This window comes from Bos indicus x Bos taurus, chromosome 4, assembly GCF_003369695.1.
Source record: "Bos indicus x Bos taurus breed Angus x Brahman F1 hybrid chromosome 4, Bos_hybrid_MaternalHap_v2.0, whole genome shotgun sequence".
NCBI lineage: Eukaryota > Metazoa > Chordata > Mammalia > Artiodactyla > Bovidae > Bos > Bos indicus x Bos taurus.
The window spans coordinates 1,240,834-1,268,355 of NC_040079.1; the positions used below are offsets into that span (position 1 = coordinate 1,240,834).

General features: G+C 49.6%; 1 protein-coding gene across 4 annotated transcripts in view; it reads right to left on the reverse strand.

Annotated features, from left to right (window-relative positions):
- DNAJB6 (DnaJ heat shock protein family (Hsp40) member B6) overlaps positions 1–26,586 on the reverse strand; it is a 52,295-nt gene extending 25,709 nt beyond the window's left edge. For 2 of the 4 annotated variants that reach the window (XM_027538462.1, XM_027538460.1), the window contains exons 1-5: positions 26,451–26,584; positions 7,234–7,324; positions 6,254–6,363; positions 4,586–4,645; positions 3,751–3,861 (exon numbers count right to left, since the gene is read on the reverse strand). In XM_027538462.1, the coding sequence (XP_027394263.1) occupies positions 3,751–3,861; positions 4,586–4,645; positions 6,254–6,363; positions 7,234–7,298 (346 nt within the window). In that variant the 5' untranslated portion in view covers positions 7,299–7,324; positions 26,451–26,584. Of the gene's footprint in view, positions 1–601; positions 951–1,782; positions 1,888–3,750; positions 3,862–4,585; positions 4,646–6,253; positions 6,364–7,233; positions 7,325–25,591; positions 25,695–26,450 lie in introns of those variants that run through there. The other 2 variants (XM_027538463.1, XM_027538461.1) reach the window with 2 other exon arrangements.
- Between the last annotated feature and the right edge of the window lie 936 nt (positions 26,587–27,522).

Below are 27,522 nucleotides of genomic sequence, written 5' to 3' on the forward strand. Positions count from 1 at the left end.
CCCTGTCGAGGGCGGAGGTGGCAGGACCACAAAGCTCATCTGCCCAGCACCCACCCGCACAGAACTGTCCTGAAACGGCAGCTCCACCCCCAGGAGGTCCCAGCCACTGATGGGCCGGGCCAGGCCAGCACCCCTCCCCCGAGGAAAGAGGGGCTCAGCAGGGCCTTCGCAGTCACCGAGCCACAGGGGAGTGCCCCCCAGGAGGGGTCATCACACCTGCCCTGCCTCCACAGTCACAGGCTACGCTTTCCGACCTGTGGCTTCTCTCAGCAGCACAACTTCACCAGTGCCTGCTTCCAAACCACGCTGCCTCCAAGCTGAGCAGACGACTGTCTACACACCACAGGATGCACAGGGCCCCCAAAGATGGCCCTCGACCCTGACCTCGGGCAGGAGGCAGGGCCACTGAAGACAAGCAGGCCCCCGTCCCACGTCACTCCTGTCCACATAAGGAGGGACACGCGGACGTGCAGAGAAGACCCCATGCGAAGACACAGCGGCCGTCTGAAGCGGCCATAGCAGCGGGAGTCCGCCGGCCTCGGGTGCGCTCCCCCTCCCAAGCCCCCAGTGCCCTCGGGGCCGCAGGGAGCCGTCAGGCGCGGGTGGTACAAACTCTTTATTCTAGAAGCTCTGCTCAGCAGGCCGCCCACGGGGCAGCGGCAGGGCCTCGGGCTCAGGCCCACTGTCCTCACTGAGCAGCTCCTCACACTCCTCGAGGAGCTCCTCTGGGTCCCCCGGGCTGGCCTCGTCCTCACTGGAGATGAACTCCAAGTCCTCACTGGGGGGCTCGCCCCCGCCCAGGCTAGCGCCCTCGCTGGGCTCGTCGTCACTAAAGAGGTCGAGCTCCTCGCTGGACACCACGTCCAGTGCCTCACTGTCCTCCTCGCTTGCACTCTCCGCCACCGCCTCCTCTTCAGGCTCCAACTCCTCGCTGGCCGCCTCCTCGAACCCTGGGGGGAGAACGACCGGCTCACTACCCTCCAGCGCGGCGCCGGGCGCTGGGTGGGCCTGCCTGGCTCGTCCCTTCCCCTCCCGTCACCCCAGCACCGGCCAGACTCGAGGGGCCGCCGGCCAGTGTGAACGTGCTCCCAGGGAAGCTCCCGGCTTCAGAGCTGGGTCACAGAAATGCCTCCCACACGGAGGCTCCTGCTAGGGTTCTAGGGCTCAGTGGCTCTTCCGTCTGAGAACATCATTTTACTAATACCATCCTTTAACGATAAACCAAAGAAGGGATCACCGTAATTTAAAGTAACATGATCCCTACACTTGAATGTTTTCAAAGGAGGTTCTCCAACGGCTAGGGGGAAGTCAGCTCACCCCACAACCCCGCCAGCACCCCTCCGTCTGAGAGCCAGGCTGCAGTGCGCGTCTCAGATTTGGCTTCTCCCCCTAGTCCTGGGCCCGAGGCCTCTGCCCACAGGGGGCAGGCCTCACAACGAACGCGGGCCCCAGGCACAGGACTCCGTCCTTCCCACCAGCTCTCCACTTCTTCAAGGTCCCTCCCCTTTCATCTGGGCCGTCTGAAATCAGACACGGGGTTTTCCATTCCGATAAATGCAAAGTGAACCTCAGAATGTCTTTTAACAGACTTTGAGCTACTTTTTCTGGGAAAACGGGAGAGGAAAAAAGTTGGTCGTGTGGAAAATTAAGACAAGAAATAACACACTCCTCTAAATGGACACCATGACAGGGCTGATGTGGCTGCTGGGAAACATCAACTCCACGCCTGCTGAGGCAGCACGCCCTCAGCCCCACGGCCACTCGGCCCTGCTCTGCACGTACCGCCAGCAGGCTGCACTGTCACTTCATACATGTAGTAGCCGTGGAGCAGCTTCTTTTCCCGTGTGTAAATCCTGAGAGCCTGAAAATGGAAGTCGCCTAGAACACCTACAAGAACGGATTGGAGAAGAATCACTGCCACAGGGACCACGAGAGACGGGGGAGCTGCCAGTGCAGAGCACGCGCATCTCTGAGTCCCAGGCAGAGGCCAAGAGGCTCGTCCCCCAGCGGACTCTGAACCCAGCAGAAGAAATCTCCACCCCGCATCCCGCAAACCGTAACTCTTCTGACTCAAGTTCACATGCACATCAAGACTTCCTCATGTGCACAAATCCCAACTCAGAAGACGTGAAGGTCGGTGCTCACAGGGTAAAACCACATTACTCACGCTCCCAGCCCCAGTCACCCTCGCCCCTCTTCACTCCAGAAAGAGCTGCTCAAGGAAAACCATTCTTACCGAGAAAGCTTAACCCATCAGATTTTTTCCCCCAAGAAAAACACAATCTGGCTACCATTACACACTGAGGACTCTTTCCTGACACTTTTTTAAAAAAAACCACGCTGTGCCAGAGCTAGTGTGAGCAGGCCGGCCTCTGGCCTGGTGAGGCGGCCTGCCCTGTGCTCCTCAGCCTGAGGGACCCTCCATCCCCAGCTCAAGGGGGCAGACCCCTGGCCAGTTTCCCCGGACACGACCCTGCTCCCCCAAAACACATTGGGAGCTTGCTAAAGGCTGTGACGAGACACCAAGGTGATTTTACGGCCGAAGAGTCATTACAACTCTTCTGTGTCTTTCTTACAGTAATATTTCTTACAATCATAAAGGACAATTAATAAAAAATGTAATTAATTTCATATGATACAGGGAGCCTTCCCAATATGTGTTTACTGCAGCAGTAATTAATGCAAAAAAAGCTTTCAAAACAGATGAGTCTCTTCCCCCACCCCTAACACTCCCCTGCTTAGCTCTCATTGTTATATTTTGTATGCTACATATATACACATCTCTCCTCCACAAGCCACTCTCTCAAAACGTAAGCGGTACCACAGTAAACAGTAAGCAGGGTCTCTCTGAACCCCCACGGAGTAACGGAAGGACTGCACCCTGTGAAGGGCCCACACCTCCGGGACACAGCAGCGCCTCACTCCTCGCCATGCCTGCGATAAGCAGGGTCCACGGCTCCCCTGTGTTATCTGCAGACAAAACTGCCCTTCCTGTCACCCTCCTGAGGGGTTGCAGCAGGTGTCTTGTCTTTTCAACCAGGCTCCGGGCAGTGAAGGAGCAGACACAGGGTGCTGTCTCCCCACCCAAGTACGGAGACAACAGGCGTCACGGTGCACACGGCGAGCACCCCAGCTCACCACCACTGCCAACACCAGACCCTGACACGCACCCCTGCCACGCTGCCTCACGCCGGGCACCAGGACCCGGAGGCCAGCGGCTGGGAGCCCTCTCCCACGGTGAAGAGCAGCCAAAGCAGCAAGGTCTCCCAGCAAAGCTATTCTCAAAGACGAATGCTTGCGATGCCTTGCTCTAGAGGTGTCCCTTCTTTCCAAGGGCTGCAAACTCAACAGTCCTAACACCACATCAGAAAAACAAAGACAAGTTTATGAATCAAATGTCTTCTGAGCAACATCTGCCTTGATGCTTAGTGTTTCAATGAGACTCCTACACGGGAAATCCGGAGAATTCACTGTCCAACCAGGAGGAGCCCCCCCTCCTTCCCACTGCAGAGGAAGCCAATGAGAGCGAAGCACACAGCGGAGGAAGCGACGCACTCAGACCTCTATTACGTTCACACGCAAGGCGTAAATTCCGAAACATGTTCCAAAGGAAGAAGGCAAGAGGGTTTAGTTAAACTCGTGCACTGCTCAAATAGCAAGTTTAAGAACAAGCTACAACAGTGCTGAAACAGAAAGTCTCCATGAGTCATGAACACGTTATGTAAACGCCGACCCAGATGATGAACTTACCGAAGAAGTCGAATGAAAATGGGTCCCTTCCACCAAAAAATTCCCTGAAGACGTCCTCTGGGTTTCGGAATGTGAAGCCAAACTCAAACGGACTGTCGAAGTGACTTCCACCTACAGAAGCAAGCACAGCTCAGTCAGGGACTCCCGCGCGGCGGGCACACAAACAGTCTACACATTACTACACGTGTCCTGACCCCAGAAGGAAAGAGTTCCATAAGCCCGAAGCTCGCCAAGTCCTGCTGAGAGCAAAGCCTCCTGTGCCAGGAGCTGAGAAACGCGTGCAGGTCCACGTCCCTGAGCCACGCGCGTGCCGAGGACCCCCACCCACTCTGGATGTGTCACCAACACACAGCATTTCCGGCTGTGAAACAGCTGCTCAGGCGTGTGTACAGGAGGTCTGAAGCGTGCGTGTCCAAACGCCCACCATGGAGCTCGCAGGACAGCAGGCTGCTGCATAACTTTTCATCAAAAGCACACACATCTAAGCCTCACCACCAGAGGCAGTTACTTTGGTGGTTATTTAGTTTTTTGATAGAACATCCAGTAAGGATGTTTTTGACACAACATCCAGTATTGATCTCAGGGTACACTCAGTGTTATAGTAAGGTTTTACGTCATTTCCTATCTACAAAAGGCACACCAGTATGTGCCTTCTAGTTCAACAGGGTTTTTAATAGGCCTTTTCCAGCCTATCAATTTCTCCTTCCTCTCCCCAGTTCAGCCTACTCTCCAAACTGCATTCATATTTACGGACAGACTGAATCACCATCAGACTGTATCGGACCACCTCCTTTCATCACAAGGCCAGGAGAAAGACCAGTGTGCACACACGTACCTCCACCGCCACCGTTTAATCCTTCTTTGCCATATCTGTCATAGATGTCCCGTTTCTTAGCTACAAATTTAAAAAGACAAGTCAGTAAAGACCAATTTCTCTTCCCTCAAATTCAATAAAGCATTTCTGAAGCTGTAAACCAAAGGCCGCCCACAGCTCTCAATGTCCACACTTGGTTTTGAAGAGCTAGGAACCCCTTACTGTGACACTTGAGGGCATCAAAGTCTGGCGGCTGCAGCCCCCAGGGTCGCAAAGAGTCTGGCTGCAACTCAGGGACTCAACAACTCCCTTAAAAACACCCCAGAATATTTTTAAGTAAAGCTTAAAAGACTTACTTCAAAAAAAAAAAAACTTATTTCACTCTACTGCTCAACGTGTGCCATGCACTACATCAAAACCCCACTACAAAGTTGCAAAGAGACTCCACCCCTAGACAAGCACCTGACTACTAAGTGCAGCTCAGGGAGAAGACCCATGGCACAAGGAGCAGGACACGGCCTTGGCGAGGGCAGAAATGGGCCACACTGAGCCAACCCCCAGCCTGGCCTGACCCCCAGCGAGGCAGCGGCCCGCCCGAGCCCGGGCGGTGGTTCTCGAACAAGCGCGGTGACAGTGCAGCCCTGCTCAGACACACAGGCTCCGCAGACGCCGCGTGTGCCGAGTGGCGGGGCAGCGGGAAACAAGTGTGCAGGCACGCTGTCCGCAGCCAGGGTGGGCACCAGAGCCTTAGAACAGTGACTGTGCATCTGAGCCGCCAGCTCCTGGAACGGAAGGCTTCCTAAGGAAGGATGAAGAACAGACTCCCCCTTACAAAAACACACAAAAGCAGCATTTTCCTGGGAGCTCTAAAGGTTCTGCTGCTGCCAAAAATCACATTTGACGTTTGAATTTACTTCTCAAATTTTCCAGTGTTCTTGGTCTGTGAATCCACACATCTGGGCGTGCTGGATCAGGCACACAAACAGGACAATGGCAGTCAATGACAGACAAACTCATGAAGTAAAATGACAAGGCCTTCTTTTAAAATAAAGCAGGCGTCCACTTCCTCTGGTCTAGTCTTTTAAATGCCTCAGCTGCGATTGACACCAGTCATTAAGGACTGCTTCCTGCCAAGGTGCTGTCAGTACTTCTCCAGTTTTCTCACCAAGTTCCACAGTCCGCTCCCTGCCCCAAGGCTTCTCTTACCAAGAACCCAAGGTTTGGCTAACACCCTTTGCATGACCCATGACACTAAACCAACAGACCTGAGCTTCCAGTGCCGTTCAATTCCTAACTCTAACGGGGCAGGGAAACCCACAAGCTGTGGAGTCCGAACCTCCATGTGCGCAACACCTGACTTCCCAAAATCCAGGAGGGCCTTCCAAGGAAGCGGCCAGCACCTCAGCACAGGGTGCTCAGGAGGGTGACGGGGACGAAAGGCCACGACACCCCAGCCCCGGTGGCCCCCAGCGCCAGGCAGAGACCCGGCCTGGATGTCTCCTTACAGAGTCACCCAGGAGACTCCTAGAAGCCAGGGGGCCCGCAGCAATCACAGGGCCTTATCGGGAGGCTGGTGGGGACAGGACACCCAGTCTGCTCAGAAAACCCCCCTCACAGCCCCAAAGCCCCTCGGCCAGGCCTTCCTCTGCAGGCCCCGCCCAGGGGCACAGCCCCACGCTCCCCACTCACCATCTGACAACACCTCATACGCCTCAGCTACTTGCTTGAATTTTCTCTCCGCTTCTTCTTTGTTCTCAGGATTTTTATCTGGATGCCACTTCAGTGCCAGTTTCCGATATCTTAAAAACGAGTTAAAGGTACTTACTGATCACATCCCACTTCGAGGGTGGTGTCTATTGTGTCACATGAAGCAAACATTTCAAAGCAAAAGCTCTAGGCGGAGACTAGACAGGCGTGGCACACAGCCTGCCCTTCCCCAGGGACAGCACCAGTGACGCCCCCCACCACACCCACAGGTGAGAACACAGACGCCAGGCCCGCCCCTCTTGGTGCTGATCTTCACGCCATTCACACCTTATTTAAGAAGAGCACAATCACTGCACCACGCCGATCCTGGATGTGGCCAGGCGCGGTGTGAGAAATCCCACGGCCCCCCGTGACACAGCTAAAACACCATCCATGTCCTGCTATACATTAACACCAAGTGAACTAACAGACCTCAGTGCACCCTGGGAGCTGCCTGGGAGCGGAGACTGGCCTCACGTGCGGCCACAGAGCCGAGCAAGGACACAGCGGTGCAGGGCTCAAACCCCAGCATGGACCCGAGCCGGCCACACGACAGGGGCTGGGAGCAACCCACTGAGGATGGAACAGTGACACCCACGAGCACCAAGGCTGCTCCACTGCTAAGTCCAACATCAAAGCTCTTTGGGCTAATTTCATACACTCAGTGAGTTTATGATCTAATTCCAGCAGAAATGGAATCCATGTCCCAAGATAAAGTACCAGAGGAAACCAAGTGGCCTTCTCCCTGAGTGACAGGTGGGCCTAGGTCTCAAGAGGCACGAGCTAACTTGCTAAGCGCGACCTAACATTCCAACTAGTGCGCAGCAAACTCACAGCACGCAAACTGCCACTCGGTTTCCACAGGCCGTGCAAACTCACAGCGCAGGTGCCCAGATGCACTCTTTCAGAATACAATTACTTACGCCTTTTTAATGTCCTCGGCCGAGGCGTGTCTCTGCACACCTAGAACTTCATAGTAATCCACCATGTTTTAACAGGCTGCTGGAACAAGTCCTGCAATCAGAAATCCATGGTCAGTGACGAGACGGCCCAGGCTGGGCTGGTAGCGGGGGTACGGGGTGGGGGGGCGGAGCAGGGGGTGGGAGATGTCACCTTGCCTGGGCATTAACCACCAGCCTGTCGGGCCAGAGCCTCGTCTGGGAGCCGCTTCCAAGTCTCACACCCTAAGACCCTTCCTGATGTAGGAAAAAACGCTTTGAAATAAGCTAAGAATAGCCTCAACTAAATAAAACCAACAGGTGACTCTGCAGCAGCCTTGGGGCCCGCTGCCCACCAGCTGCCAGGTCCCTGGTCCAGACCGACGGGAGTGTCGTCCCCTCCTCACACCCTGTGCCAGGCGCTGGGCAAGACTGCAGCCACCTGATGAACACCTTGTGCCCGGCCTGGGGACGCCACAAGGAACCACGGACACCTTCCACGGCAGGCTGCCCACGGCAGGCTGCCCCCGCCGGCTCGGACTCGGGGCTGCTCCTGTGACTGCCTCCCGGGCCTCCAGCATCTGACGTGGAAACAAACGCAGCACCGCCCTGCTGGCAGCACAGGGAGAGGGCAGCCTCAGAGCGGGCCTGCAGGGGCTCCCAGGGTAGGGACCTGCCCCGCCTGCTCTACGAAGATGCGGCCTCGAGTCACATGCCAATCACGCCCGACACACCTGCCACCTCTCAAGATGTGAAGTCCAGCGAGCGTTCGCCTTTACTCTGACTGCTAAGTCACCTCACTAAACCAACGACCAACAACTGACATGAAACAGGCCTACACCACACAAGCCTGCAAAATAATTTCGGCCAATAAATCAAGTTTTTCTGTCAGGCAACTGAGCGCTAAACTGAAGCCAGGCTTTCAGTAGCCTTTCCCCAAATTCTAGGACCAGATTTTGAGAAGAAACGTTCTGACTGTAAACAAATCTATGAGGCCACACCCTCCCTGAGACCATTCTGCTGAGGTTAGATATAAACACTGCCACAACGGGACACAGTGTGTCTCTCAACACAGAGCGCACAGCTGTATTGTGTTCCCACTGTTCCACACTGGGGAGCAGCTCATGGTAAAAACACAATTCCCCGCACCGTGACTCAGCACGCAGGCATGCACACCCGCCCACACGGCCCTCCTTGACTCTACAGAAGGCAGGCTGCGTCTATCTGAGGGTCAGAAAGACACAGGGAAAAGCCCTTCTTACCAGTCCAAGGACTTCATGCAGAATAGATATCAAAGCAGAATTAAAAGTAGAAACCCCTCTGACCAACTCAAAATCCCTAGAAATGTTAGGTAAAAACCCAACACACACATCTGAAGAGCCAGCTGGGCGCCCAGGAAAGCAGGAGCTCAAGGGCCAGAAACAGAATTAATTACACCAAGAACAGTGACCCCGAGGATGGGGGGGGGGGGGGGGGGGCGGTGCTGCTGCGTCTTCAGGATGGGACTTGTTTTAGGGGACAGGAAACTAACGGCTGCGATGAGGAGTCACAAAATACAGGTCCCCTAAAGGCTGTAACACTCCTTGGCACTGCCTTTGGGACTGGAGTGAAAACTGACCTTTTCCAGTCCTGTGGCCACTGCTGAGTTTTCCAAATTTGCTGGCATATTGAGTGCAGCACTTTCCCAGCATCATCTTTTAGGGCTTGAAAGAGCGCAACTGGAATTCCATCACCTCCACTAGCTTTGTTCATAGTGATGCTTCCTAAGGCCCACTTGACTTCACATTCCAGGATGTCTGGCTCTAAGTGAGTGATCACACCATCGTGATTAACTAGGTCATAAAGATCTTTATTATATAGCTCTGTTTATTCTTGCCACCTCTTCCTAATATCTTCTGCTTCTGTTAGGTTCATACCATTTCTGTCCTTTATTGAGCCTGTCTTTGCATGAAATGTTCCCTTGCTATCTCTCATTTTCTTGAAGAGATCTCTAGCCTTTCCCATTCTATTGCTTTCCTCTGTTTCTTTTGCACTGATAACTGAGGAAGGCTTTCTTACCTCTCCTTGCTATTCTTTGGACTCTGCATTCAAATGGGTATATCCTTCCTTTTCTCCTTTGTCTTTCGCTTCCCTTCTTTTGTAAGGCCTCCTCAGACAGCCATTTTGCTTTTTTTGCATTTCTTTTTCTTGGGGATGGTCTTGCTCTCTGCCTCCTGTACAATGTCCAACCTCTTCAGGCACTCTATCAGATCTAATACCATGAATTTATTTGTCACTTCCAGTGTATAATCGTAAAGGATTTGATTTAGGTCATACCTGAATGGTCTAGTGGTTTTCCTTACTTTCTTCAATTAGTCTGAATTTGGCAACAAGGAGTTCATGATCTGAGCCTCAGTCAGCTCCCAGTCTTGTTTTTGCTGACTGTATAGAGCTTCTCCATTCTACGGCTGCAAAGAATATGATCAATCTGATTTCAGTGTTGACCATCTGGTGATGTCCATGTGTAGAGTCTCCTCTTGTGTTGTAGGAAGAGGGTGTTTGCTATGACCAGTGCATTCTCTTGGCAAAACTGTTAGCCTTTGCCCGGCTTCATTCGGTAGTCCAAGGCCAAATCTGCCTGTTACTCCAGGTGTCTCTTGCCTTCCTACTTTTGCATTCCAGTCCCTACGATGAAAAGGACGTCTTTGGGGGTGTTAGTTCTAGCACTCATCTCACACACTAGCAAAGTCATGCTCAAAATTCTCCAAGCCGGGCTTCAACAGTATGTGAACCATGAGCTTCCCCATGTTCAAGCTGGTTTTAGAAAAGGCAGAGGAACCAGAGATCAAATTGCCAACATCAGTTGGATCATTGAAGAAGCAAGAGAATTCGAGAGAAGCATCTCCTTTTGCTTTACTGACTACGCAAAAGCCTTTTGACTGTTTGGATCACAACAAACTGTGGGAAATTCTTCAAGAGATGGGAATACCAGACCACCTGACCTGCCTCCTAAGAAATCTATATGCCAGTCAAAAAGCAACAGTTAGAACTGGACATGGAACAACAGACTGGTTCCAAACTGGGAAAGGAGTTATGTCAAGACTGGAATTTGTCATCATGTTTATTTAACTTATATGCAGAGTACATCATGTGAAATGCTGGGCTGGATGAAGCACAAGCTGGAATCAAGATTGCCAGGAGAAATAATAACCTCAGACATGCAGATAACACCACCATTATGACAGAAAGTGAAGAGGAACTCAAAAGCCTCTTGATGAAAGTGAAAGAAGAGAGTGAAAAAGTTGGCTTAAAGCTCAACATTCAGAAAACTAAGATCATGGCATCTGGTCCCATCACTTCATGGCAAACAGATGGGGAAACAGTGGAAACAGTGGCAGACTATCTTTTTAGGTTCCAAAATCATTGCAGACGGTTGACTGCAGCCATGAAATTAAAAGACACTTGCTCCTTGGAAGAAAACCTATGACAAACCTAGACAGCATATTAAAAAGCAGAGACATTACTTTGACAACAAATGTCCCGATAGTCAAAGCTATGGTTTTTCCAGTAGTCATGGATGTGAGAGTTGGACTACAAAGAAAGCTGAGTGCTGAAAAACTGATTTGAACTGTGGTGTTGGAGAAGACTCTTGAGAGTCCCTTGGACTGCAAGGAGATCCAACCAGTCCATCCTAAAGGAAATCAGACCTCAATATTCATTGGAAGGACTGATGCTGAAGCGCCAATACTTTGGCCACCTGATGCAAAGAACTGACTCCCAGACCCTGATGCTGAGAAAGACTGAATGCGGGAGAAGGGGTTGACAGAGGACGAGAGGGTTGGATGACATCACCAACGCGACGTTCATGAATTTGAGTAGCTCTAGGAGTCGGTGATGGACAGGGAAGCCTGGTGTGCTGCAGTCCATGGGGTTGCAAAGAGTCAGACATGACTGAGCGACTGAAATGAAAGGCTGTAACTGCAGGAAAAGGGGACGAGAAAAACTCCCCCCAAACTGGACAACAGCACCACTGAGAATCGATGCACTGAGCCTGGGGACCGTGGAGGCAAAACCACCACCTCCACTAACCCACAATGCTCCCAGCACCCCAAAGCCGCCAAGTACAATCCCAGGATGGGGAGACAAAGAAAGCTGTGCTGGAGAAGTTTGTTGCTTAGCTGCTCCGTCATGTCCGACTCTGTGCGACCCCATGGACTGCAGCCCGCCAGGCTCCTCTGTCCCTGGGATTCTCCAGGCAAGAACACTGGAGTGGGGTGCTGTTTCCTCCTCCAGAGGATCTTCTGACCAGGGATGGAACCCGCACCTCCCGCACTGCGGGCACGCACTTTGCCACTGAGCCCAGGAGAGCAGGTGACACCACCACCAGGTCGTGCACACCGGACGGTGTGGGGCGTCTCAGTGAGCAACGGAGACCTAATACCCACACGGCCACTGCTGCCAACAGGACTGTCATTCATGCAGAGTCACTAAGGAACCAGGTCTTAGATGTCATCCCTCCAAAGAAACGATTAATTTCATAATGAAAGGGGTGTCAGCTAACTCAGGTGGCAATCACAGCGATATATAAACGATTCAAATAAACATGCCTCCAGTCAATTATACCTCATTTTTAAAAAATAAGATGTAACCTTTTCGATGAGAGGAAGGCACACACAGGAAACTTTGTGAAAAATCACAAGGCAGGACTTTAATATTTTTTATTTTAACAAAACACGTTTAGTGGGAATAATTCTACCTGTTCTGTAAACATTAACTCATGTAATTCAAACAGTAACAAAATTAAGATCAATGACTTCCTAAAATTGTTTTAGGAAATTTTTCTAGCTTTATCCAGATACAATTGACACAAGGTTACTTGTGTAAGTTTACGGTGTGCGTTGTGTACCGTAATTTCATCAAAACTTAATTTTTAAAAAACCTACAAATGACCTTTGAATAAGGCGGGTTTGGCTGCACAGGTCTACTTGCGTGCACATTTTTCTCAATAAACATATTGGTAAAAAATTTTTGGAGACTTACAACAACTTGAAAAAGCTCACAGAAGAACCATGTAGCCTAGAAATACTGAAAAAAAAAATTTTTAAGTGTGTCAAGAATGCAAAGGCATAAGGGAGTGACATTTAATACAAAATGATTGATTGAACAGCAACATTTTAGTTTTCTGTTCTGTAACTTTGCTTTCAAAGGATTACATACCCCCAGTATCAGTTGATCATCATAGGTAGGTGGTTTAAAAAAAAAAAAAAGTGTTTCCAATACCGTATTATGAATGAGTGCAATGCTGTATGTCACAATGGATTCACTAGTGTATAGGCTAGGCTACTGTGAACAATCATCGATTACACTAGGTGGCCATAAAGCAACCATACTGCTCCCACTTCGTTATAATGGATGGATTATACTTATAAACAACAGTGAATTTCTTCTTTACATTATCTTTTCATTTTTCTTGGCCTGTGTTACTAACACATCTACAGGATTTGGTATCATGTAAGACAATATTGATGTAGATACTAACAGACAATCCATCTTGTAAAAATATAAACTTATGGTATCAATAAGTAAATATAGTTAATACAATTTCTCTTTAAAAATTTTTTTAATATTTTCTCTAGCTTACTTTAGGAATACAGCAACATAACACACAAAGTATGTGCTAATCAATGTTCGTTATTGGTAAGGCTCCAGTCAGCAGTAGGCTATTAGGTAAGTTTTGGGGGAGTCAAGAGTCATGCACAGCTTTTCAACTGTGGGGGGTCTGCACCTCTAAGTCCCACATTGTTCAAGGGTCAACTGTACACTCAAGAGACAGAAAAAAATCCAAAGTTATGGCGTAGGAAAGACAGGAAAGATGCACGAGGCAACACCAAGGAAGCTGTGTCCGCAACAGGAGTCTATGGAAGGAAGCGGTGGAACACGGCCCACTGAGGAACCACAGATTCTCGCGGATAAACTCACAGGGCCTCGACAACTTCCAATCAGGACGCGTGTTACAAGGGGGAAAAGGAAACATCCCTGCAGGCCTGGATGGGAGGGGGAGGGGGAGTGACCATTTAGTGGGCACAGAGTTTCAAAGTGGGAGCACAGAAACATTCTGGAGATGACGGTGCTGATAAGACAGACAACAATGTGAAGGTGATGCCCTGAAGCTTTCACTTAGAACAGGGTGCATTTTCTGTCAAGTAAAAAATAAGCTATGTTGAAATTCATAAATAAAAACATTTTAAAAAAGCACACCCACAATCATATCAGACAGAGTTAACTTGTAAGATTTGAGCACATTTAACAGACCTGATGTAATGGGACATAAAACAGGGACCTGAAGCTAACTACTATAAAACACCAAGCACACACCCACGAGGTGGAGTAAACTTAACCACCACCTGAGACCACAAAGAAACAGCTGTGGTAACAAACGTTTTTTAAGAACGCCTTTGGGTCAAAAAAATTATAAGGATGTTAGGATATTCAGACGTACATGGACTACATATCAATTTCATCAACTGGCCAAAGTGAAATTAAGGACCTCAAATACATTAATAAAAGCTACAGACGTTAGAAAGTTAAGAACTCCAAACAGACAACATTTGCCAGTATTTAGAATATAAAAATATTAATAAATAGATATCTTCATCAAATAAAATCCCAGAGTTTTTTTTAAATTACAAAATAGAAAAAAAAATATTTTCTTGTACTTATCCACTTTAACGTTAAAATCAGCTGTGATAGACACATAACAAGATTAACAAAACACTAACTGGAGGCGTACCTTTTTCAATGTCCAGTTTTTTTCGACTGTGTCTGCATATGCTCAACATAAAATACTGGGGATCTCGTTTTAAATGCAATCAGACATGGGAGTGAGCACCCAATTATTAGACAGAAGTGCTCCTCACTGGTAGTTCCACAATCCAAAGCACACTGCTCAGAAGCCATGGCTGGTAGGCGCCATGAAAGGTAGCAACCGCACGCCTTCGGGGATGAGACACCTGCCCAGGGCCAAGGGCAGCTGGAGCGCAGCAGGAGCCAGCAGGCGGCACCTGTGCTTCAGTCTGCTAACAACGGACTCTCAGCCAACAGGAGACTCGCCTAACCGACCCTCTGCCGACGAGTGACTCCCTCGGCGGTTACTCTGACTTCTGAGCTTCAGCTGCTGCAGCTACGAGGGGACATCTCAGCACCCGGCAGAAACAAGGCATGTGGAGAGACACCACCAGACCACAGTCACCAAAGGGACGTGGGGAGAGGCCTCAGGACGGAGCTTCCCTCTCCTAACAGTAAGCCACTGCCTGACCACATGTGACCAGGTCACCAGTGTACCGGATGCCACCACTTAAGACACTTCAGAACCTCCTGAAGGGGGAAACAGACTCCTGCAGACAACAGCAGCAAACAACAGCCTGTGTGCACCAGGACAGGGGGGAAAGGAGCAGTGACCCCACAGGAGACTGCACCAGACGTGCCTGTGAGTGTGCGAGGGTCTCCACCAGAGCAAGGCTCATTTTTCCCCACAGCCAGTCCCTCCCATCAGGAAACCTGCATAAGCCATTAATCCTCATCCGTCAGAGGGTAGACAGAAGCAGCAAGAACTACAATCCCACAGCCTCCAGAACCAAAAACACAATCACAGAAAGCTAACCAAAGTGATCACATGGATCACAGTCAGGTTTAACTCAATGAAGCTATGAACCACGTCATGCCCAGCCACCCAAGACGGGCGTTTCAAGGTGGATAGTTCTAACAAAAAATGCTCCACTGGAGGGGAGAATGGCAAACCACTCCAATATTCTTGCCCCAAGAACCCCATTAACTGTATGAAAAGGCAAAAAGATATGACGCCAGAGATGAGTAACCCCGGGTCAGTAAGTGTCTAAAATGCTACTGGTAAAGAGCAGAGAAATAGTCCCAGAAAGAATGAAGAGGCTGGGCCAAAGCTGAAGTGATGCTGAGTTTTGGATGTGTCTGGTGGTGAAAGTAAAGTTTAACGCTGTAAAGAATATTGTATATAAACCTGTAATGTTAGGTCCATGAATCAGGTAAACTTGACATGGTCAAGATGGCAAGAATGAACACTGACACTTTTAGGAATCAGTGAACTAAAATGGATGGGAATGGGTGAATTTAACTCAGATGACAATTAAAACTACTAATGCGGGCAAGAATCCCTTAGAAGAAATGGAGTACCCCTCACGTCAACAAAAAGGTCCAAAATGCAGTACTGGGGTGCAATCTAAAAACGACACAACCATCTCGGCTCACTCCCAAGGCACACCACTCAACACCCTGGTAATCCAAGCCTATGCCCAACCACTAATGTCGAATAAGCTACAGCTGAACGGTTCTGTGAAGCCCCAGGAGACTTTTTGGAACACCAAAAAAAAAAAAAAAAGATGTCTTTTTCATCATTGGGGATTGGAATGCGAAAAGTAGCAAGTCGAGAGATACCTGGAGTAACAGGCAAGTCTGGCTTTGGAGTATAAAATGAAGCAGGGCAAAGGCTCTGTCAAGAGAATTCACGGGTCATAGCAAACACCTTCTTTCAGCAACACAAGAGACAACTCTACACACGGACATCACCAGATGGCCAACATCAAAATCTTTGCAGTCAAAGATGGAGAAGCTCTATACAGTCAGCAAAACAAGACCTGGAGTCAACTGACTGACACTAAAGCTGAAGCTCCAATACTCTGGCCACCTGGTGTGAAGAGCTGACTCACGGAAAAGACCCTGATGCTGGGAGAGACTGAGGGCAGGAGGAGAAGGGGGCGACAGGATGAGATGGCTGGATGGCACCACTGACTCAACGGACGTGAGTCTGAGCCCACTTCAGCAGACAGAGAAGGTCAGGGAAGCTTGGCGTGTTGCAGTCCGTGGGGTCACAAACAGTCCGTGGGGACACAACTTAGCGGGTGAACAAGAACACACCTTTGTTCCTAGTGCAAAGCTCACCGTGTCCTAAGTCCAATTGCGTTGCCCTGCATTGGCAACAAGGCGCCAGTGTCTGTGCTGACCATGGTGGGAAGAGCAAGACCCTTGAGGCAGGCAGCACAGATGCGGCAGGATGGGCCTCAACTCGGGCCATGTCCACCAGAGGTGACCACTGCTGGCACCTACAGCACCCCCTGGGATGAGCCGTCCACCCCCAGGACCAGCCCTGGGCTGGGGGGCACACAAGCTTCACAGGCACCAGCCCTGGGAACAGAGGCACTCGGCCATGGGGGCTCGCTCTTTCTTAGTGGAGACTGCCCCAGAAGGAAGTGCCTCCACCACAGTCCTGGCCAGCACCCGGCCGGCCCACCGCTTGAACTTTACTCTGATTTACGGTCACGAGGAAGCGCTTCCCCCGTTAACACCCAGGGCACATTTTCAGGGCTCAGGCTGGTGGGCTTGGCAAACCCGAGCACACACGGGCTTTCTTCTCGGAGGCCCCCAGTTTGCCTTCTACCTGCCCGCCTGCTCCCCTTAGTCAGCTGTGGGAACGCCGGGGACTCAGAGCCCTCTCACCCTACTCCCGCGCTTTCATCTGCTCTGTTATTGAAATACCGTTTATGGAGCAATGATTCCCTCCTGTTAGCCCCAACCACAGGCCTCACTTGGCATTTCAGACACAAATAGACAGATGGCTCTCAACACAGCCACTTGGACGTCTGACAAGACACTCCAAATAGAACATGACCACATCTCACGCTCTGTCCTCCCCACTCCCACCTGGCCTTTTTCTATAATTCTACTCCCCGGCTGGAAAGCCTCGCCTCGCTCCACACCGCTCCACCCACACACAACAAACCAACCCACAGTTTTGTGTGGCTCACTGCAGACCCCTCAAACCCCTTCACTTTTCTCTATCTTTGGTGGCACCAGATACCCTTTCTGAAATCCTGTGGGAGCCTCTTTTCTCACAGCCAAGATGAGCTATAAATGTGCAGACGGTATCACAACAGATACAACATGCTGTCCAGACCAGAAAGAACCAGCTCTAAAGGACACGGTCGGCTCCACTGGGGACTCCTGGAATGGCGCTTTACTGCCCTAGCTAACGCTAGGTCTGGAACAGAAAAGGAACAACACGAGCCCAGGAGATGCTGTCAGTCAGCAAAGTCAAGATGCTACTAGCAAGACGACAGGCCTGGTCAGGAAAAAACAAGGAAAGACCGGCGGGCAGCGCAAGCTTGGAAGTGACCAAGAGGAAATGACAACCAAGTGCTGTCTGAGCTCCTGGACGGTATCTGGGGCAGCAAGAGAATGTTGGGGGGTGGGGGGGGGGGCAGGAAACTGGTGTGATGTGAATGCAGTCTGTAGTTAACAGTACTATACCAACCTAATTGTTTATTCTTCATAAACACACCATGGTTACACGTTATACTAAGGAAAGCTGGGTAAGAGGCATACAGGAACACTCTTGTATTAGGTCCGCAACTCTTCTATCAATACACAGTGGTTCCAAAATAAAAAGTTAAAAATAAGTCAAAAAGAGAAAAAAGTACAACGACGTCAAAATGACACCAGAACAAAACTGATGAAACATCCACAGATCAGAAGGGATTCTGAACATCAAAAGAATGGCTGGCGTGTATTTTCTTCTTCCAGTTTCATTGAGACATAACTGGCATACACCACTATGCACATTTAAGGTGTACCGAATCACAACCTGACTTGCATCATGACAGGATTACTGCGATCAGTTTAGTGAACGTCTGTCATCTCATATGGGGCTTCCCTGGGGGCTCAGCGGTAAAGAACCTGCCCGCCAGTGCAGGAGACTTGGGTTTGATCCCTGGGTCAGGAAGATCTCCTAAAGAAGGAACTAGCAACCCACTCCAGTATTCTTGCCTGGGAAATCCCATGGACAGAGGAGCCTGTAGCCTGGCAGGCTACAGTTCATGAGGTCACAAAAGAGTCAGACATGACTTAGCAACTAAACAATGACAACCATCTCATATAAATACAAAATAAAAAAAATAGAAAAGTATTTTTTCCTTGTGATGAGAACTCTTAGGATTTACTCTTAACTCTTTACCATCTGAGCCATCAGGGAAGCTCATGCAACGCATAGCAGTGTTAACTGTATTTCTTATGCTATACCTTAAATCCCTAGCGTTTCTCTCTCTGGTACCTTGAGCGACTGTCATGCATTTCAAGCACAGACACCAGGGATGTTCTGGTGGTCCAGGCGCCCACACTCCGCCCTCCCACTGCAGGAGGCACAGTGGACCCCACTACTGTTTTTCCCTTCTCAACTCAAGTTGTCAGCGCTGTGTCAGCTCTCCTGGGAAACCTTGGAACTCTATGGTCAACACACCTGGGCTAAGCCTCAGCCTTTCCAGGCCTGCGACCACGCCCTCTCCCCTGAGGTTCCCTTTGTGCGACTGTGGCTCTCCAGGTAAGTGAAGTCCAAGGCTCGCCCGATACACTCCACCTTGGTATCTTGGCTCACTGACTCAACAGATCAAAACCTTCTGGGTACCAATTATACCATCAACACACTCATTCTCAGTAAAAACTAAAGTAATTCTGAGCAGATTTATGTATATTTACTACGCAAAAACAATCGTGACACTTCTGGGACCAAGTTACCAAGTTCAGAAGACAGACATGTAAAAAAAAACTTAGGCATACACAATTAAGAAAGTATGAACAGTATTGGGGAAAGGTTACAGACACAGTGGGGCAAAGAAATAAGTTTACGGAGCCAGCCTATGCCACCAGGCCATGCCATGACTGTAGCCAGCCTATGCCATCTTTCAAACTTCTTTCAAAATTGGACTCAATCCTCAAATACTGCCACTGCTTTTTCAACTAAGTTTATGTAATATTCTCAATCTGCTGTTAGGTCAACAATCTTCACCAGTAGATTCCATCTCAAGAAACCACTTTCTTTGCGCATTCTTTTAAAGAAGCAACTCCTCATCCACTCACACGTTCCTATAAGACTTCAGCAGTTCAGTCCCATCTTCAGGCTCCACTTCTAATTCTAGTTCTCCAGCTGTCTCCAGCACATCTGCCGTTACTTCCCCCACTGAGTCTTGAACTCAAGTCATCCATGAGGATCAGAACCAACTTATCCCCAACTCCTGTTAATTATAATTAGTTGGTGTTTTGACCTCTTCCCATGAATTGCAAATGTTCTTAAGGGCATCTAGAACAGTGAGTCCTTCCCAGAGAGTTTTCAACTGACTTTGCCCAGATCATCAGAGGAATCACTGTCTATGGCACCAATAGCCTTACAAAGTGTATTTCTTAACTAACAAGACTGGAAAGTCTAAAATTACTCCTTGACCCATGGGCGGCAAAATGGAGATTGTGCTAGCTGGAATGAAAAGAACACGAATTTCACTATATATCTCCAGAGTTCTCGGGTCATTGTCAATGAGCAGTAATTTTTAAATAATTTTTTAATCTGAGCAGTAGGTCTCAACAGTGGGTGTAAAATATGCAGGAAACCGCGCTGTGACAGATGTGCCACCATCCAGGCCTTGTTCCGTTTACAGAGCACAGGCAGAGCAGAGTTAGCGTAGTTCACAAGGGCCCAGGGTTCCCAGATGGTCGAGCACTGGCTTCAGCTCCAAGTCCCCCACCACATTAGCCTCTCAGAGAGCCTGCCTGTCCTCAGATGCTGACAGGTGCTGACTTCTCTCTAGTGTGAACATCCCCACAGTGTCTTCTTCCAACATCAGGCTGACTCATCCTCACTGAAAACCTGCTGCTCGGTGCAGCCGCCTTCTCCGATGCTCTGCGCTCGATCTTCTGGATAACCTGCTGCAGCTTCCACATCAGCGCTTGCTGCTTCACCTGCGCTTGATGTCACAGAGACAGCTTCTTTCCTCAAACTCCATGAACCAGCTTCTGCCAGCTTCAGACTTTCCCCGGCAGCTTCCTCATCTCTGTCAGCCTTCACAGAACTCAAGAGTTAGGGCTGTGCCTGGGCTTTCTCCACAAGAGCAGAAAGGCGATTCTGCTTTCTCACCACTCACGTGTTCAATGGAGTAGCACTTTCCTTCAAGCATCTTTTCTTTGCATTCAGAAGCTGGCTGTTCAGCACAAGAGGCCTAGCTCCAGCTTTCCGCAGGCCTTCGTCAGTAAACATCTCCATTCCTGGCTTCTAATTTAAAATGAGAGGGGAGACTCTTCCTTTCACTCGAAGAGCCCACTGCAAAGATATAACTGGCCTAATTTCAGTATTGTTGTGTCTCAGAGAACAGGGAGGCCTGAGGAGGGGGAGAAAGACAGTGGGTCGGTGAAGCAGTCAGAACACAGGGTCTAAGATGGTCTTAGAAGGACCTAGAACAATTACAATAGTAACATCAGAGATCACAGATCATTAACGTAATAATGAAAAACCTTGAAATACCATGAGAATTACCAAACTGGCAGTCACAAAGTGAGCAAATGCTGTGAGAAAAACGGGGCCAATAGACTTGATCGACGCAAGGTTGTCACAAACCATCAATTTGTTCAGGAAAAAAAAAAGGCAACACCTGCACTCAAGTGACCCGCTATAAAACGGGGTCTGCCTGGGCCTGAACTACCACTACACACATCAAAACCAAAATTATAAATGCTCAAACAAGGAGTACTTGTTTGTACTTACCACCAAACATGGTTTCACACAGTATTTAGCTACTATCTCAAGGCACCCTGGAAGGAGAGATGCACAGCTGACAAAGAGGGGGTCGTCAGTATGAACATCCAGCTGTTGCAGTCTTTCACCCCTTGACCAGTTCAGTAACACAGATGTCCCCTGCTTTTCCAGAGCTCTCGTCACAATACTTCACCTTTAAGAAAGACCCACATGGAACTTCCCTGGTGGTCCAGTGGCTGGGACTCCATGCTCCCAATGCAGGGCCCGGGCTGGGGAACTGGATCCCATGGTCACAGCTGGGAGTTGGCGTGCCACCACTAAAGATCCCTCATGCCACAGCTGAGACCTGGTGCAGCCAAGTATATAATTAAAAAAAAAAAAAACAAACACCCACATTTAGTACCTGTTTTTGACAATCACAAGAAATTTGAAGAGGATTTTCACTTTTATAAGAAAAAGAAACGTTGGCAGCAGTGCCCACTCCAGCAGTGAGCGGCACCTTCCCAGGGACCACACACAGCTCCTCAGCCTCGAGGAGCAACAGCTGTGAACTGCCTGTGAGCACCTGGGCTTCCCCTCCATTTATTTTGTGCATCGGTGGGCAAGATGGGTCCTCAGCTAACTGCTTCTTCCCTTCAGACCTTTGCGGCTCAGAAAGGGTTTCCCAGGACGCCCCTCCTTCTGAGAGTGAGAGTGACTGTACAGGTCTCAAGGGGCACACACCACAACGCCTGCAAACTCATGAGACACATTTGTAAACCTTCCAAGGCTCATCTCAATGGTTAAGGGGGGGGTTCGAGGATGGATGTGTAGAATTTAACTTACAATGGCCCATTCAGAGAAGCATTTCCTTTCCCTCTAACTCAACTATTCACATGCAAGATGAATATCAAGGTGCTAAACAAGTACCTCAGGTGACAGTCACAAATGTCCATCCAGAAGAGGTGCCCTGAGAGAGAGCTCTGAAAGGCCAAGTTTCTTCAACAGCTTAACTAGTCCCTTTTAAGTTACAACCCTGTCTCTATTGAATTTCTAAAGGAGAATTGCCAAGTCATTACACAGGCCCCATGGTCTCATCGACACTAAAGAACTTTTGTGCCCAACGCGACTGCTACCAACACGTCGGTCTTCCTGCCTCTACACGATGACCCCGAGTCATGTTCCTCAAGCTCGGGGTATGACAAAGACATCTCTGCACTGAGTCCTTTGGCTATGTCGTCCCAAATCTTGCCTGTCCGCACAAATTAAAAGTGTGTAACTGGGCTAACCTGACAACTTTGAGAATTCCCTGGCAGGCCAGTAGACTGGGCTCCTCAATCCCCCTGCAGGAGGCACAGGTCTGATCCCTGGATGGGGAACTAAGATCCCACATGCCACACAGCACAGCAAAAAAAATTTTTAAATAACCATCTTTCCACCCAAGACTGTTCTCAGATATCTCTCCATCTAAATCTAAAAAACCTTGCTCTGCGTGCAATAAAAATGCTCCTTATTCCCTTCCAATCCAAGAGACTCCATGTTGAAAATGGAGCCGAAGGGAGAAAATCAACATTCGTCCTTCCAGATAGTTTTGCCCCCACAGATTGCTACACATTACACAATGTTTTACATAATGCAATTTGTCTCTTGAAGACATTCTCTATTCCTCAGCTTAAGAAATCAGCAAATCAAAATACTTGTTACTTCTAACTTACGAGTGGAGAAACTTAAAACCTTGTTTAAATGTTGAATTCATGTTGTGACACGGAACTAATTTTGTGCAATACTATTGCTTAATAGAAAGGAAAGGGGCAAGTTTAAAAAGAAATAGATGGCGAACGTGGACAAGTTCCTCCACATCATCTCATTATCTGATGAACGAGATGTACCAGAGAGTAGGGGGCAAAGACAGAAGTCAACTGTCATTCCTTATCACAAATCATCTTCTTCCGTATCTTGTTCTTACTCAACATGCCTTAAAGTATTCCAGAAACAAACAAGGGAATTTATTTCCTCTATAACTCAAGATCCAAGACCATTCTCTCATCTGGCAATCATCACCCATTAGACACTTACAGGTATGACTAACTTCCTTTCATTAAAATAATACATGGCAAGTATTGGTATTTCATCAGTCCTGGTACTTGTGAACTCAATCTGTATGCTAGCTATATTGTTCTCTAAACTCCCCTAAGCTCTGGATTCCATTATTAACCACAGAAGGGGCACAGATAAACCAGGAAAAAAGGATCCAATTCAACCGATATTTTCTGAGCACTCTGAGTCCAGGACAACACTACAGTCACAGAAACACACGATGGAAAACTCCAGGTCTGCCCAAAGGCCCTCACAGGAGGGCCCAGTGCGCCAGCACACAAACGGTGAAAGAGTGAGTGAGAGTCACTCGGCCGTGTCCGACTCCGCGACCCCACGGACTGTAGCCTGCCAGGCTCTGCTCTCCGAGGGATTCTCCAGACACGAACACTGGAGTGGGCCACCTTTTCCCCACCTCTCGGGGAAAAGGGTAGGATGAAAATTTCAAAAGACACAAAGTCACAGCTGCCGTAAGAAATCACCATTCCAAAGACGTGTGATCTTTGCACCTGAGTTTAAGAAACCTAAAATACCTGGAGTATTCTGACACACAAATAGAGCCACTGCCTCACGGCCAAATGCGATGACTACTGCCTTTTATTTAGAATAGTCAAGAAGTCCTTACAAATAGGTTAATAATTTTCAGAGAAAACCAAACTATGCCTAAATAAGGTATAGCTTTTGAAGTAAGGTTTAGAATATAAATTAGACGGAACCTTCTCTACTTTGATATATACTGCAACACTTAGAAATTTAACCTTTTAGTCTTTTTTCCAGAAACTCCCCTCACTTTAAAAATGAAGTATTTTTAAAATTTACCTTTTTTCAGTTTAGAAATAAAGTAAAAATTTTACTCTAATAAAAGAATGGATAGGTGCAAGGTTGCCCTCTAAAGCACTCTCCAACATTTATTTCTTAAGTAGGATATTGAAACAAAAGGAGTCAACTGTTTTTTGTATGTTTCCCTAAAAATAAAAGTTTGAAAAACACCTTATAATCTATAACAGAAGCACCAACTTTTTTTCTTGTTGACAAATCCAGTAAGCCTGATTTCTTCAGTCAGGCTTTAAAATTGTCTTTCTATGCACTATTCTTACCTTCACTAACTTCTCTTTTCTTCATTTCACTTTTTTTAAGCTTGAAATTCTCTTAAATTTTATTCACGAAGAGAAACCACAGCACTTCTTAAACCTTGCCACTGATCCCATCTTAATTCACAAATAAGCCCGCAGTTAACCTGCTCTTGCCACTGGGTGGCGTCCTGGACGAATTTTAGGCAAACCAGGTTTATAACACAGAACACAGGCCTACATTCTAGATCATTTCCAAGGAAGTGAAAAAGCAAAAACAAAACACACACTTTCTAAAAATTCTGTTAAGATATCAAAAGACTGACTACGTTCACTTACTTCTTACCAACAGACACCAAGAGTGACATTTAATCATCTTTAAGCATTAACCAAGGTAGCAGCAGCTGACCTTGAAAGAGCATACGACTGCACCCCAGTGGAAGGTAGGTGACCTCTACATCACTAAGCTGACATGCTGAGGATTACACTGCGATGCTGAAAAACCGAACTGAAAATAACTGTGTCTTCTTTAAAACTATGAAAGGTACAGACGCATTTCAACCCAAACCTGAGTCCAGGTGGAAAAGGTGAGGAGTACAATTCTCTTGTTTGGAGCTGTTCAAAAGAGAGTCAATACAAGGGAAAATGGTTCTCCCCTGAGATCAAACACCTAAAATTCAATGGGTTTACCTGAAGAGTAAGGCTATTGTTTGCCACTCGCTGCAGGTAGTCACACCACAACTCCCTATCCTCCACTTAGTATCCAGAGTATTACTCAAACCATAGTCTCCACCCAGCCCTCCAGGTAAGTCTCTCTCCTGCAGCCAAATCTATCACTTTCAGGTCAAGAAAAACGAATTTAAAACAATGATATTTTTAAGAGGGTGCTGAACACAAGTCAAATTTTTGGAAAAACCCCTAAATTCCCAACTTTCTCCAATTGTACAGCACTACACACCAAGCCTGCTTAAGCCAATCTGTAAAACCAACATCTCATCCCCTTTTGTTCTCCTCCCACTTCAAGTCATCCACACCCACAAACGACTAACCGAGCCAATTTACTCCCCAAGTTCATACTCTGCATAACCCCCCAAATTCCACAGCTCCTTAGACAGCACGCACAAAGGACACTGATAATGGCTCAGAGGGCAAAGAATCCGCCTGCAATGCAGGAGACTTGGGTTCGATCCCTGGGTTGGGAAGATCCCCTGGAAAAGGGAACGGCTACCCACTCCAGTATTCTGGCCTGGAGAATCCCATGACAGAAAAGGCAAGCGGACTCGAGTCCATAGCGTAGCAGAGCCGGACAGGAATGAGGGACTAACGCACACAAACACACCCACAGGAGCTGAGGCCTCTGACTGGAAACAAGAGAAGTGTGAATTAAACTTCCCAGAAACAATCAGGGGAGCGGTGGTCAAGAAACAGGTTGGGGAAAGAAATACAAAATGCCTTTCACAAATCAAGATAACACTGATTCGCTTAACTACTAGAAAAAAAGCGACTGAAACATGAGCAAGTTCAAATGATAAGAGTTTCTCTTTCCTTTTTTGGTCATTCGGCCTAACTTTTCCACTAAATCAATTAGTCGCCTTAGAAGATTCCAGCCATAAAGTCTTACCACGATTCCACAACTGCGATAAAACGTTGAGAACACAGAGGGCGCCGCCCCGCCCACGCGTGCCAGGCAGCCCCCGGGCGGTGCGGAGACCTGTCCACAAAGGCCGTGTCCTTCCCGTGGTCCGTGGGTTGGCAGTGAGACTGAAACGTCCTGACTGGCGACACACACTCTGAAAACATTTCGCGAGACAACCCAAGTTTGCAATTTTCACTTCTTGCGTCAATTCTTTCCTTACTTGGGCAAAACTTGACAGAAACTTCAGTTATATAAACTGCCATACACCCTGAACAGAAACCAAGCGAACCGTTTTGGTGAGCTGAAAGCCAAACACTTCGTTTCGACCGACCATCCACACGCTTCGGAGGAGCCGGCGGGGAGTTCCGCACACGCGGCCCCCCACTCCTCCCGCAAACCCGCCTCCCTCCTGGGCTCAGGGACGTCCCCGCGGGGCCTTCAAACACTCAGACCCTCAGCCTCCCACGCGACAGATCCCTCGCCCCCTTCCCCGAGCCCGCCGCCCGGTCCCGGCACCCGCCCGGCCCCAACCGCCGGCGCGGGGCCCCCAGGGCGCCGGGAGGAGGGGGCCGCCGGGTCAGGCGGCGGCCGAGGCGGGGGGAGGCGCGCTGAAGGAGGCGAGGGGACGGCCGGAGCCCGCCCCGACGCGCGACCCCCAGCCCGGCCCGCGGCCTGCCGCCGGCCCCGGCGCGCCCGGCCCGGCCCGGCCCCGGCCCCACACCAAACCCGTCTCCAGCCCTCAGGCCCCTTCCCCGAGTCCTCGGCCCCCGGCCCCACAAGCCGCAGCCGAGGCCCGGGTCAGCTGGGCCGCCGGGCCCTCGCCCCGGCCGCTGGCGGCCCTCACCGAGGACGCGGGAGCCAGCGGCGGAAGGCGCGCTGGGGCTACGGCCGGGACTCCTCGGCTCCGGCGCGGTGGCGGAGGCGGCGACGGTCCTCGCGCTTTCCTTTCTCCCCTTTCTCCAACAACAAACAGGAAGTGCGTCAGGCGGCGGCGGCGCGGCGACGACACTTCCGCCCGGCCCTGAGGCCGCGCGTGCGCAAAGCCCCGACCGCCCCGACCCCCTCCTCCCCCGCCTTCCCGAAGATTCTGCGCGGCCCGGGCCGCGGCAGACAGCGCGCATGCGCAGGCGAGGCCCGCCGCGTGCCGGTTCCTGGCGCGGCGTCCGTGTCCTTCAGGGCCTGAGGCGTGGGCGCTGTCGGTTTTGGTCTTCGCGCCCTGGATTCTGTGGAGTCATTTCTTGTGTTTCTTCAGCCCTCCCTGTCTTACTTACCTGGCTCTGGGCAGGTGACCAGTTAGCAAAAGAAAATGTGTTTACTCTGAGTCAATTCTCGATCCCTTCCTTTGGAAGGTTACAGAAGCCTCCCCGGGCGAGGCGGCGAGGCGGCGAGGCGGTGTTGGGTTTTCGCGTCTCCTGACGAAGAGGAGATGACCTCGGCGGGGCTGGAATTTCCCGCAGTACCGGCGCCGCACGCAACCCTATCTGTCTGCAGGCCCCCAGGCTTTCCCTCCGCGGAGACAGTGCTATCGGGCGACGAGCGACGTCTCATATTTAATGAGACCCCACCTGAGGCGAGCGGGAGCTAACCTGGACATGCAAGCAGCGAGAGACGTGGAGTCTAGTGGGCTAGCCACAAATAACTTGGTCTTCCTCCAAAAAATACGTATTAAAACATCTGTCCATGCAGTGAACTGTGTCGGAAGGAAACCAAACGGTACCAACAAAGTGCCTGCCGGCATTCCAGGGGGCCAAACACCCTGAACGTTAGCCAATACTCCATCTGTAAAGAGCGGTCTGTGAAACAACAGGGAAGATCTTCAGCGATGAAAGACATTGTACAATAAGTGTTAGCTCCGACGGCGGTGCTGCCGGACGGTACTTCAGTGGAAGAAGATTCCAAAAGGGAACCGCAAGCAT